The sequence below is a fragment of the Microplitis demolitor genome, chromosome 8 (assembly GCF_026212275.2).
Source record: "Microplitis demolitor isolate Queensland-Clemson2020A chromosome 8, iyMicDemo2.1a, whole genome shotgun sequence".
Taxonomy (NCBI): Eukaryota; Metazoa; Arthropoda; class Insecta; order Hymenoptera; family Braconidae; genus Microplitis; species Microplitis demolitor.
The window spans coordinates 11,674,831-11,687,087 of record NC_068552.1 but is presented as its reverse complement, the minus strand read 5'-3'; the positions used below and the strand labels follow the sequence as shown (position 1 = coordinate 11,687,087).

The following is a 12,257-nucleotide window of genomic DNA, read 5'->3' as shown; positions in this document are numbered from 1 at the left end:
CATCTGTAAATTAATTTAATAAATTATTTAAATCCCCTATATTTTAATGGTTAACAGTTGAATATAACAGAAAAAAGTGTATTTAAAATAGTACGCTTCAGAGTTATTTAATTTTCATATTATTTTTAAAACAAAACGCTTATCGGAATTACTCTATTTTCTTTCTTTTTGTTTTTATTCATTCTTCATCCAATAGTCTTGACTATTGGTAGTTAGATAGTTTTATGACAATCCATTTAAAAATTGAGTTATTTTAATTTATTTAATAAATTTAAAAATATTTAAATATGAAACCAGCGTCGGCCTCTTAATAGAAGTTACAATAAGTTAAAAATTATTAATTCGATATAATTTTTTAATTATAATCCGACTTTTAATTATCAGAAAAACTCGGACATAATATTCTACTGCCAGCTAGCAAAAATTACAGAAAAAAAAATATATAATTTAATTATGGTCCAAAAAGGGTTTGAAAGATGAATAAATATGAGTTTAGTATAGTGCTGAATAGCTCAACTGGTAGAGCATTCAGCGCGATACCGACATGGTCTGGGTTCGATTCCCAGTTCGGGCTATCTATATTTTTTTCAATTTATCTATAAATTGTCTTATTGAGAAGGTTTACATGTTTAGGTTTCCACTATATTAAATTGGTTTTTTATATAGTGAAAAAAAAAAAAAAAAAAAAAAAAAAGTAGTCTGGACTTACATATCTGAGATTAAAAAAAGCAAACGTCTGCGTACAGACAATAAAACCGGAAATTAATGGAAATCAAGAATCAATAGTGAAAGGTGCTCATATTTATTTAAATACTTCGTAAATTAAATAAATCATACTAATTTATTTAATTTAAAATGAATTATCTTTAAAACAAAAAACACCCAAAAAAAAGTAAGGAATATTTTTTAATGTAAAATAGGTGAAGAAAAACTAAAATATATATAATTAGCTAAATGAATAGTTAAATTATAAACATAATATTAAATGGATAAATATAATAATAATGTAAGTATTTACCAAATTTGTTTGGGATAACATCTGGATCAGTTTCCACTGTTTGTTGCGGACTTGGATTTGAATATTGCTGTTGTGGTAATTCTCTCAGTTCGCCAGGCTTTTCATGGCGTGATTTTGACATTCGTTCTCGTCGTGCTTTTACAACGATTGCGAAGACAACAGACACAAGGGTAAGAAGAGCACCAATGACTATACCAATTAGAGGAGATAATACGATCCCTGTATCCTGACCTGGTTACAAAAAAATAATAAAAGTTTATCACTAATTTATTTTGGAATATCCATATTATTATAAACATTTTCATTATTGTTTTTGTTTGTTTAAATGTTCAGAGGGTTATTCCCACACAGAGATAAAAATTAAAGAATTTTTACTAAATTTGAAAAAAAAAAATTGCAATCCGAGAAGTAATCTCGAAACGTTAAAAAAAAATCAAAACTTTTACCAAACTTAAAGTAAAAATTACAACATATTATTTAGAATAATAATTTCTGTTGATTATAGAAATTGCTGCATTCAAGATAAAATTTACTAACGACGTAATAAAAGTTATAATGGACCAATAATTTTTACTATTGTACTTCCCATGCAAAATTTGGAAACCAGCCCTTAGATGGCCCATTACCGGGCGAAGTATGATGATTAAGGGGGTATTCTGGTCTAGAAATTTGAAGAAATCGATTTTTTTTTATATTTTCAAAGTTTAGACCCTCAAAAATATGCCCTCAAACGGATTTTTCAAAATTCGAATTATTTTCGGAGATACATAGGAATTTGTGACGTGGCATCTGAGCCGGCCAAGTAGAGTAAATCACACAATGAACGGCAGATGTTGCCGGACGGCTTGAAGACTCGTTCTTTTCAAGATAAGGCCCAATATATGAATCTAGGATTGCCGATTAATCCGAAGTGAGTATTAAAAATTATTATCTGAGTTATTTTACTGAAATTGTTTCTCAAACTTCGAACGGGTTTTTCTCAAAACTACTTTTTTTAGGTGGTTGACATGATATCTCAAGTTCTACCGTACCGATTCCTTTGAAATTTAGTGAAAATCTTTTTTATATATCTCTCTATCGCACCTGCCTTGGATTTTGAAAAATTTTAGTTTAAAGGATTTTTAAAAAATTCAAGAAGGTCAAAAAAATGAGGTAAAAAAAAATTTTTTTTTTATGTAGACGCCATTTTGTGAAAAAATTTTTTTTTCTTTGCAAAGGTCCATACGATAGCGACATCTTTACTGATGAAAAATTTTCTAAATTTGTTTTTTTTAGATCACTACAAAGGTTGAAATCATTTCAACCAGGGAGCACTGTTTTTTTTTTTTTTGGATCCCCCACTTCACTGGCCTGTTATTCGCGGATTTTTTTATTTTTTAATTAAAAAAATTTTTTTTTATATTCCTTAAATATCAATAAAAATCATATAAAAATAGATAGCAAAAATGTTCTTCATTTTTTTTTCAACCTAGTTTGACAAATGCTTAAAATTTAGGCTTCTAGACCAGAATACCTCCTTAACGGCCAGTCATTGACAACTTTTAATGGCTCATGAACAGCTGAATATACAAATGATAACCTCGGCCCATTAATGTCACTCGACTACCCAGGTAGGAATCGCCAAGGCTGACTATAGGCAAAGCCTTGGCCCTATTGTCACTTGCCAAGCTTCGGTAGCTGACCATTGGCCCAAGCCTCGGCCAGGGCTTGGACCAATGGTTTTATTGCGTTAAGCCGTCTTGGCGGCTGACCATTGGTCCAAGTCTAGGCTGAGGCTTGGTCCAATGGTTTGATTAAATTAAGTCGAGCCTCGGGTAGTGACCATTGGTTCGAGCCTCGGCTAGGGTCAGGTCCTATGTTTCGATTTTTGTTTAATCGAGACTTTGCCGCCGACCAATGGCCCAAGGATCGGCCAAGGCTTAGCCCAATAGTCTCACAATGTTCATTTGAGCTTTGATGAAGAACCATTGCCCCAAACCTCAACCGCGGTTGGGCCCGATAGTTTAATTTTTATCAAGCTGGGCCTTGGCAGATGACCGTTGGCCAATGCCTCACCCTAGTTTAAATTTTTATTTAATATTAAAATTAGCAACTTTACATGTATCTATATATATGTTTATAGAGAAGACCAGGTCATGACGGTCCACTGAGTATACGATTTATATCAAGAGTTGAAATTTTCTAAAAAGTAAACTTATTTGATATACAATAATTTTCATTTAATTAGTTATTGCTATGTACAAAACTTTACTGAACGTAAATATTAGAGTTCAATAAACAATATAGTAGTGCTACTTGATCTTACTCTTAATTTGGTCATTTACATCAAATCATAAAATTACAAATTAATAAATATATATATCATTACTCATCAGACAATTCTAAGTTCATTGAATAAAACTACATTCCACCTCATCTTTACGATGTAATATTTCTAAATTGAATTGTATTTAAATAATTGACAAGCAAAAAATCATCATTATCTAAACATCAGATTAAGCACAGTGGATAGCGTATTGGCCTAGTAATCAGAAGGATCTCAGTTCGAACCCCGGTAGCGCCCAAATAATTTCATTCGTTATTTCCCATTAATTCAGTAATTAGTTAATTACACTCTGATGTAATGTCGATAAAAGTGTCATCAAACTTTTGTTTGATTATATTTATTAATTTAAATGACAATATTATAGATTGAGCATTGGGTGAGCCTTAGATTTTTTGCTCCCCGAGGTTTGGCCGAGGCTTGATTTTTTGTTTCTCGAGCCTTGACCAAGGCTCAATTTTTCGTTTCCCAAGGCTCGGCCGAGGCTTGATATTTCGTTTCCCAAGGCTTGAACCATGGCTCACCCTATGGTCAGCCAAGGCTCGACCCAAGCCTAGTGCTAAGCCAAGGAGCATTGGCTGACAACGGGCCAAGGCTTGGTCCAAGTTTTGGCCAATAGTCCCTTCCAACCAGGGTATCGGCCGATCGATGGCAGCCAGCGATCAGCCAAGCATGCTAATGAATTTAATTAAAAAAATTTTTTTTCATGACGGAAAGGGGAAACAAAATAGGCTCCTAAGCATTTGGGGACCCATTTTGCCTCCAAATCATTCGAGGCACTCAAAATTTTAAGGAACCCATTTTGCCCCCCCCTTCCCCCGTCTTACCCTATTATCCTAGTAGAGTTCATTATCATTAACATTTAAATTATTTAAGTGAGGTAAATGATGTTGAAAAATCTCGATGAAAATTTATGCTGGGCTCTGGGCGCGAACTGCCGTCCTTCCCTCGCAGATTTGGATCGCGGTGGAAATACCGTGGAAGTGTGAACACCGTGTATCCACAGTGGTTACACGGTGGGTTTGTTCCATTTTACCACCGTGTATACATTGTGTATCCACTGTGATTACGCGGTGTATCTACCGTGATTCCACGGTGGCTTTGTGCGATTTCACCACCGTGGTTCCACGGTATATCCATCGCGTAATCACAGTGGAAACACCGTGTATACACGGTGGGGGATACACCGCGTAATCACAGTGGTAAAATGGAACAAACCCACCGTGTTTCCACCGTGATTCAAATCTGCGAGGGTTCTGATTTCTGGGTCTGAACGATAGCTACTGGACGAACCGACTCATATTGAACGGATAATTTTAATTGATCTACTTATTCATTTTACTACAACCACTCGGTTTTATGAAATATAAAGAGAAATTTGTACCTAGCAAAAACAGATTCTCTGTATAAAGTCGCGCCAAGTACACGTTTAAAATTTTTTAAAAGTAAAAAAAAATTATTTTTTACAAAAAAAAAAGTCAAATCGAAAAAATACCAAGTACCTAGTATGATGCAAAAGCATAACAAACATTTTCATAAAATTTAAAAAAAAAATTGTATAACAAAATTTCAATGTACTTGGTGTGCTTACAAAGGAGTAAAAAAAAACATATTTGATTTTATTAGAAATTAATTTTGCTTGAGTACATGTAGTAACGCAAACCAAGTACATTGAAATTTTGTTATACAATTTTTTTTTTAAATTTTATGAAAATGTTTGTTATGATTTTGCATCATACTAGGTACTTGGTATTTTTTCGATTTGACTTTTTTTTTGTAAAAAATAATTTTTTTTTTTACTTTTAAAAAATTCTAAACCTGTACTTGGCGTGACTTTATACAGAGAATCTGTTTTTGGTAGGATTTATTTTTTTTTGTAGTGTTATTATATTTTTCAATTTATAGTATTATTTGACGCATAATTCATTGTTTGTCAATAATAAAGTATTAATTAGAATTCTATACATATTTTCAACGCAATTACTAAATAAAAATGATAATTTAATTGATCTGTACATAGCACTAAATTATATATATATATATATATATATATATATATATATAGAGTGAGGAAATTGGAGAGTAATCAATGTCCTGAAGACTTTAAAGAGATCACTGATAAAATTGTTAAGGCTGCTGATGTTATCACAAGCTGTATTTTAGAAATGCGTGCTTTACAAATTGAATCACAATCACTTGCGAGTGAAATTGCAATTTCTGGATTAGCTGAGTGCGCAAATGAAAACTTAAAGGATGTTGTGAAAAACTTGTTTAATGAATTAGATATTCCTTTTACTGATTCCAATGTTAAATATATAAAAAGATTGGGTAAACCGTCAAATATCTCTCAGCCAATAAGACAAAGACAACGTGAGATTTTAGTTAAATTGGAGTCAAAGGATGTTGTTGACAATATTATTTCAAAATCTAAGAATGAAAAGATATCAGGTAAAGCTTTAATTCATGCTGCTGACATTCCAGATGATCTTATTCGTTTACATCGTAGACATCCGTCAGCGCTTTATAAATTTAGACAAGAGATTAAAAAGTCATTTCCAAAACTTCAACCAATTAATATTTGGATAGCGGCTTCAGCAGTATTTGTTCGATTTGATCCTAATAAACCTCCTTTAAAGCTGTTACCGTCTACTAGTATGGAAACTCTTCGAAAAACTTTACAATAACCTTATGAATTTCATTCATCATTATCGTCAAATCAGCAAGATCAACAACTTTTATTATTACCACTCAAAGTTTGTCATGTCAACATACGTTCATTGAACAGCAATTTTAGTCTTTGCAAGGAATTCTTTAGAACTCATAGCTTTGATGTTATAGCAATTAGTGAAACGTGGCTCAATTCCAATATGTGTGATGCTCAATTTTTGTTACCATCTTACACGTTGTATCGGAACAATCGTCTAAATAAAGTTGGTGGTGGAGTGGCATTATACGTGCATAACACACTCTCATCTTGTCATATTCTTAATTCAGTGTATCTGGAGAATAATTCGGAATATTTATTTATTGAAGTTTGGTATTCGAGGAGGCAGAAAATTCTTGTTGGTGTAGTCTACAACTCGCCTACTGCTGGAGATCTTAATCTACTAGAATCGGATTTAGATGAGATCATGCCACATTACAAACATATAATTGTACTTGGAGATTTTAATATTAATATGAACATTGTTAATGCTAATACTAAATCTGATAATTTAATTGAGTTCTGTGGATCACTTGGCTTACATTTGATTCATTATAACCCAACTCATCATACTGCATCATCACATACGTGGATTGATCATTGTATGGTCAATAACTTGGATTTGATAATTTCGTCGAAGCAATCATCAGAGCCATTTCTTGCTGACCATGATTTAATTTCTATAGAATATGATTATAGTATACCGCATCAAGGTAGAAAGAAGATTTGGCGAAGAAATTGGAGCAGAGTTGATGAGAGTAGACTTGAATTAATTTGTGCAGGCTTGGACCTACGTGATATTCAAGAATCTGATTCAGTGGATGAAATGAACAATCATCTTCATACTCATATTAGTTCGGTAATAGATACTGTTGCGCCATTGAAGGAGATAACGGTCAGAGATTCACCAGCTCCATGGATAAATCGAGATATTAAAGAACTTCAGCGTCGTCGATCGAAACTCTACAGGATTTATTCTAGAACAGGTTTTGCGTACAAAGAATTTTCTAATCTTCGTAAACTTATCAAACTTAGAATTATTGAGGCCAAGAAAAAATTTTTTGAAATGCGCTTTTCGGTGTGTAAAAATTCGAAAGTATTATGGAATGATTTTCGAAATTTAGGACTAATAAAGCGATTAGAGTTGAATTTTGATGAAAATCTTGATCTTAATAAACTAAATGATTATTTTACTAGTTTCACAAACTCTGTATGTGACAATATAGATTATACATATTTAGATCTAAATATGTATAATCTATAAATTCATTATTAGATGTCAGGGGACGTTCACCTTTAATAATCTAGATTCATCAGATGTTAAGCGAGCAATCATGAGGCTGGCTTCAGGTGCGATCGGTCCTGATGGGTTTTCCATTAGAAGTTATAAATTGCTTCTACCTTATTTCTTACCATTCATTACTGATTTATTCAACCGGTCATTGCTATTTGGAGAATTCCCATCAGTTTGGAAACAATCTTATATCATACCGTTACCAAAGAATCGTCATCCTGTTGATTACTCAGATTATAGACCAATTTCTTTATTAAGTACATTATCAAAGTCATTAGAAAGATGTGTTTATAATCAAATTACAAAATATATATTAGATTATAGAATTATAGATGAGTATCAAACTGCTTATCTGGAAGGTTTGAGTACTCAAGATACGATTTTGAGACTCTGTGATGACATAAGATTAGGTATTGAATACTCAATGGTCACCATAGCTGTTTTCTTTGATTTCAGTAAAGCTTTTGATTCAGTAGTATTTGATATATTAATTTATAAATTAAGAGCAATGGGTTTCTGTGATACTGTTGTAAATTGGATCACTTCGTATTTAAAGGGCAGATTGCAATCTGTAAGAAACAGTAAAGGCGGATCATCAGTATGGAAAGAAGTTTTAAGTGGAGTACCTCAAGGGAGTGTTCTTGGTCCTTTATTATACTCGCTATATGTGTCGGATGTTGGGGTATTATTAAAAAATTGTAAACATCTTTTTTATGCTGATGACCTAGTTATTTATTTGAGATGTAAATTAGGAGACATTTCACATTACATAAATATTCTCAATACTGAAATTAAAGAGATTCAGCTATGGTGTTTAAAAAATGGATTGAAATTAAATGCGAATAAGACAAAATCTGTTATCTTTGGTACCACACACAAGTTACCTAATGATTGCTGTAAATTTGCGCCAAAAATATTGGTAAAGGGTAACGAGATTGAGTTTTCTGAATCAGTTAAATACCTAGGCGTCATTTTAGACAATACACTATCTTGGTCAAAGCAAGTTGTTGATGTTTGTAAACGGAGTATGAGGATACTTGCACAACTTAAAATGAACGGTGATGTATTTAATTTAAAGACAAAGAAAAAACTTGTCACTACTCTTATATTTCCTATATTTGATTATTGCGCCGCTATATACACAGATATAACGGGTGAACAACAATTAAAGCTCCAAAGGAAACTCAATGCTTGTGTCCGCTATATTTTTGAAATTTCGAAGTATGAGCATGTTACATCATATTATAATAATCTACGATGGCTAACTTTGAAACTAAGGCGGGAGTTTTTTCTATTTTGTCTAGTTTATAAAATATTATATTTGAACCAAAAAAAAATTCTTTCTAACAATTTTTGTGTGTTAGAGCCTCGTTTTCGAAGAGGCGATATCCGTCGTGATTATTTAATATTACCAAACTGTCATAGCATGAAGTATGATAAATCATTTTTAATGTGCGCAATTAGAATATGGAATGAATTACCTAGTACTTGTACGCAAAAACCTACATTTAATGAATTTAGGAAAGCGTGCTATGATTATTTCTTGAATAAGATGACAAATTAATTAATGATGAATGAAATGATTATATGATTATACATTAAAAAAAAAAAAAAAAAAAAAAAAAAAATAAGGAAAATTATTTATACATTTATAATATACTTATACTTTAAAACAATTGTATTTATATCTTTTGTCTAACCACTATGTATACTATTATATAAAATTATGTATTTTGGATGGCCGCAAGGAGTTACGACTCTATGGCCAATTAAATAAATGATTAATAATAATAATAATAATAATTGTAGGGGAAGGTGGCCTAAAGCGGGTATTTTAACATTAAGGGCCGAGAAAATTTAGTGTTTGTATAATAACAATAATGATTTTTTTTTTTTTTTGAAAGAGAATTAATTGAACTTTAAAATCAATAAGCAATATTTTATAAATTTATATTAATTTATGATTTATTATTAAAATTAAGAAATACTTCCAAAAACCGCTTTACCCTAGGGGGTGCCTTAAAGCGGGTAATCCGTTCGGGTAAAGCGTGTTGGCACTACTATTAAGGGAAATATGCTTATTTTAAATATTTAAATAATAATTTTAGTTTTATTTAATCAGTCTTCAACAACTTAAAAGACTAACTTATTACATATAGCTATACTTCAATATAAATGCCTATTGAATCGGTAACTTGTAATTAAATTCTTTTGTTAATTATATAAATAATGTTATTCGACTAATTGTTCAGTCTTCTGTAGATTAAAAGTCTTATATAAAAAAGTATAGTCTCATATAAATATCAAATATTTCAGACAATCATTTAAAAAATAAGGGGTTTGCCCTACCCACTTTGCCCGAGAACACGTTTTTTATGCGAGTGATGCTAACCTCAAATAATTCGAAACGAAACGCTAATATTTTCCTCTCAATTTCAACTTCAATAAGTTCAAATTAATAGAAAATTATACCTTTCATTTTTTTAAGAAATTATTAACTTTTTTTTTAATTTCGTGTAATTACGCCATACTGCTTCATTAATGCTCGTTTGGGACTGAACTAGAGGTGGGTAGTTCCGGACATGTATAGTTCCATGGACTATGTCTTTTGTCGGATACGTACCCGGTCGTTCCTCAAAATTCACTTTAGTATGCTCACTAGTCTTCTTTTTCGCGCCACTGTCATCATTACCAACAAGCAGTCAAGCAGCAGAATAATTTTTTATTGGTGATTTTTTATGAAATTTTGAGTTGAATAACAATCATAATTCATTCTCTATTTAGTATAAAAAAATATAGTTCGCCGTGAATGTGTCTTAAACACGTAGGTCGCATAGCATGATGTTGTGTATACTGAAATATTTTGTATGTATACGTTCTAAATACTGAACCTTCATGAGAATTAAAAATATTAAATAGTTCCACGGATATGATTCCAGGAACTAGTTCCTTTTCGCTCCGGAAACGTTCCAGGTTCAATCCCGAATAGTCTCGGAACTACCCACCTCTAGACTGAACGAAACTTGGAAGTACTCGGATAACATCGACATATGCATACTTTGTCTCTCGCGTTTCATACGTCGACGCACAAACGCCTACTCGCTTTAGGCGAGGTACTTCCTCTCTGTATTATTTTTTTATTAAATTAATTTTTATAAGTAAAGTTATAAAATCGTGGTTGCTGATTGCAAAAAATAACGAACTGAAAAATATTGTAAATATTTGTTGTAAATAACTAGTATGGATCAATCATATGTATTTTCGCATGAAGTATTTAATGAATTAAATGATAAATGTTTATAAAAACGTGATTTTAATAATTTTCTTCGACTATTATTTTAACAATGAAAATTTTGATGTGATGAATTCATATCTTTGGTATATTAATTTTTAAGGATATTCTGTCCGTAGATATTTTGTTCATCGGATATTATTTCCGCGGATATTTTGTCGTGTGGTGATTTTGTCTGCAGATATTTTGTCCCGGTTATATAATTATTATAGATTTTAAAATAATATTATTGTAAACATAATTGTACTTCTTATTTAGTGTGATAAAAGTATTGTAGTTTTAAATAAAATAAAAATTACAACTCAAAATAAAAGCTATTAAACTTGTGAGCAATTTTTGAATTTTTTAAGTAATTATCTCTACTTAGGATTGTAATTATTATGATAAGTGAGAATTACAATCTCGATAGTAATAATCGAGGTAGAACATTAATTTTCTACTAATTATCGTAATTTTTTTTTATTATGGATTGTGATTTTGTATTTGAGATAGCAAATTTTTAATTATGGTTGTAATTATTATTCAATTTTGACATGCATTTTTCTCCGTGCAGTAGCCCGACTACCAAGGGCCGCTTCTGAGCGCCATTCGTTTCTGCTGCGATGCTCCATGAGCGAGACAGCAAGTGTAGCAGGCTGTTTCGTTGTCTGAATCATTCAATCTAATGTAGCGTTTTTTTTTTTTTTTTTTTTTAGCAATAAAAGACATTATTTTTTTGTCATTCAATGCAAAACATATTATATCACATTAAGTAAAATGGGCTTTCTACTCGATTCATTAATATACTATTTTTTCATGTATTTTTTTTCCCATTACGTGTAAACTACTCGATCGATAGACTCCAAAATCTAATCGGTTCTTAGTAGGCCCCTTTTGATTGCCACATATCACATTCAAATCGTTCGTTTCGTTCCAAAGACATCGTCAATCCAAAAAAGTTTACACACACACACACACACACACACACACACACACACACACACACACACGCGCGCGCGCGCGCGCACACACACAGCCAGACATCCATCCGAAAATAGTCGGAATAGCTTCCTAGGTCCTCAAAACATCGAGATCTGATAAAAACTCGATTTTCGAGAATCGAATCGAAGCCAATAACTTCTTTTTTTGTTGAAAATTTCCATTTTTATAGCGGAAAGTTAAAAAATATTGAATTAACGATTTTTAAATCTTACTCGTAATCAATCACTGACTTTAACGGCTCAGTGCCGGGGCCAAACCCATGCGTTGAACGACTAAAATCATGAATATAAAAATCCGTACCTACCCCTAGCCTAGGAGCATGATTTTACTCTATACACTACCGTCCCTGTTGAGAAGATCTCATAGAATCCAATAGTTTCTCATGAATTCCCACAGAGATTTTATAAAAATGAATGAGTTCTATGAAAAGTGCTATAGTTAAGTATAGAGCCTTATACATACAGCTATGGAAACTGTATATCTATATACCTATCGAGAGTGTATAGTCTCCATACATACAGCTATAAGAGTCTCTCGGTTTTTTTAAGCAGGGGTTCATCTGACGGCACCAAATAAACTAGTGTTGAATAAGGATTTTGAAATCTTATACGTTTATTATTATCATTATTGAGATAATAAAAAACT

General features: G+C 31.8%; 1 protein-coding gene across 1 annotated transcript in view; it reads right to left on the bottom strand.

Annotated features, from left to right (window-relative positions):
* Positions 1-12,257, bottom strand: part of LOC103572227 (hemicentin-2) — a 263,857-nt gene that overhangs the window by 913 nt on the left and 250,687 nt on the right. The window contains exon 11 of the mRNA XM_053741560.1: positions 1,019-1,249. Coding sequence (XP_053597535.1) covers positions 1,019-1,249 — 231 coding nt within the window. The remainder of the gene's footprint in view (positions 1-1,018; positions 1,250-12,257) is intronic.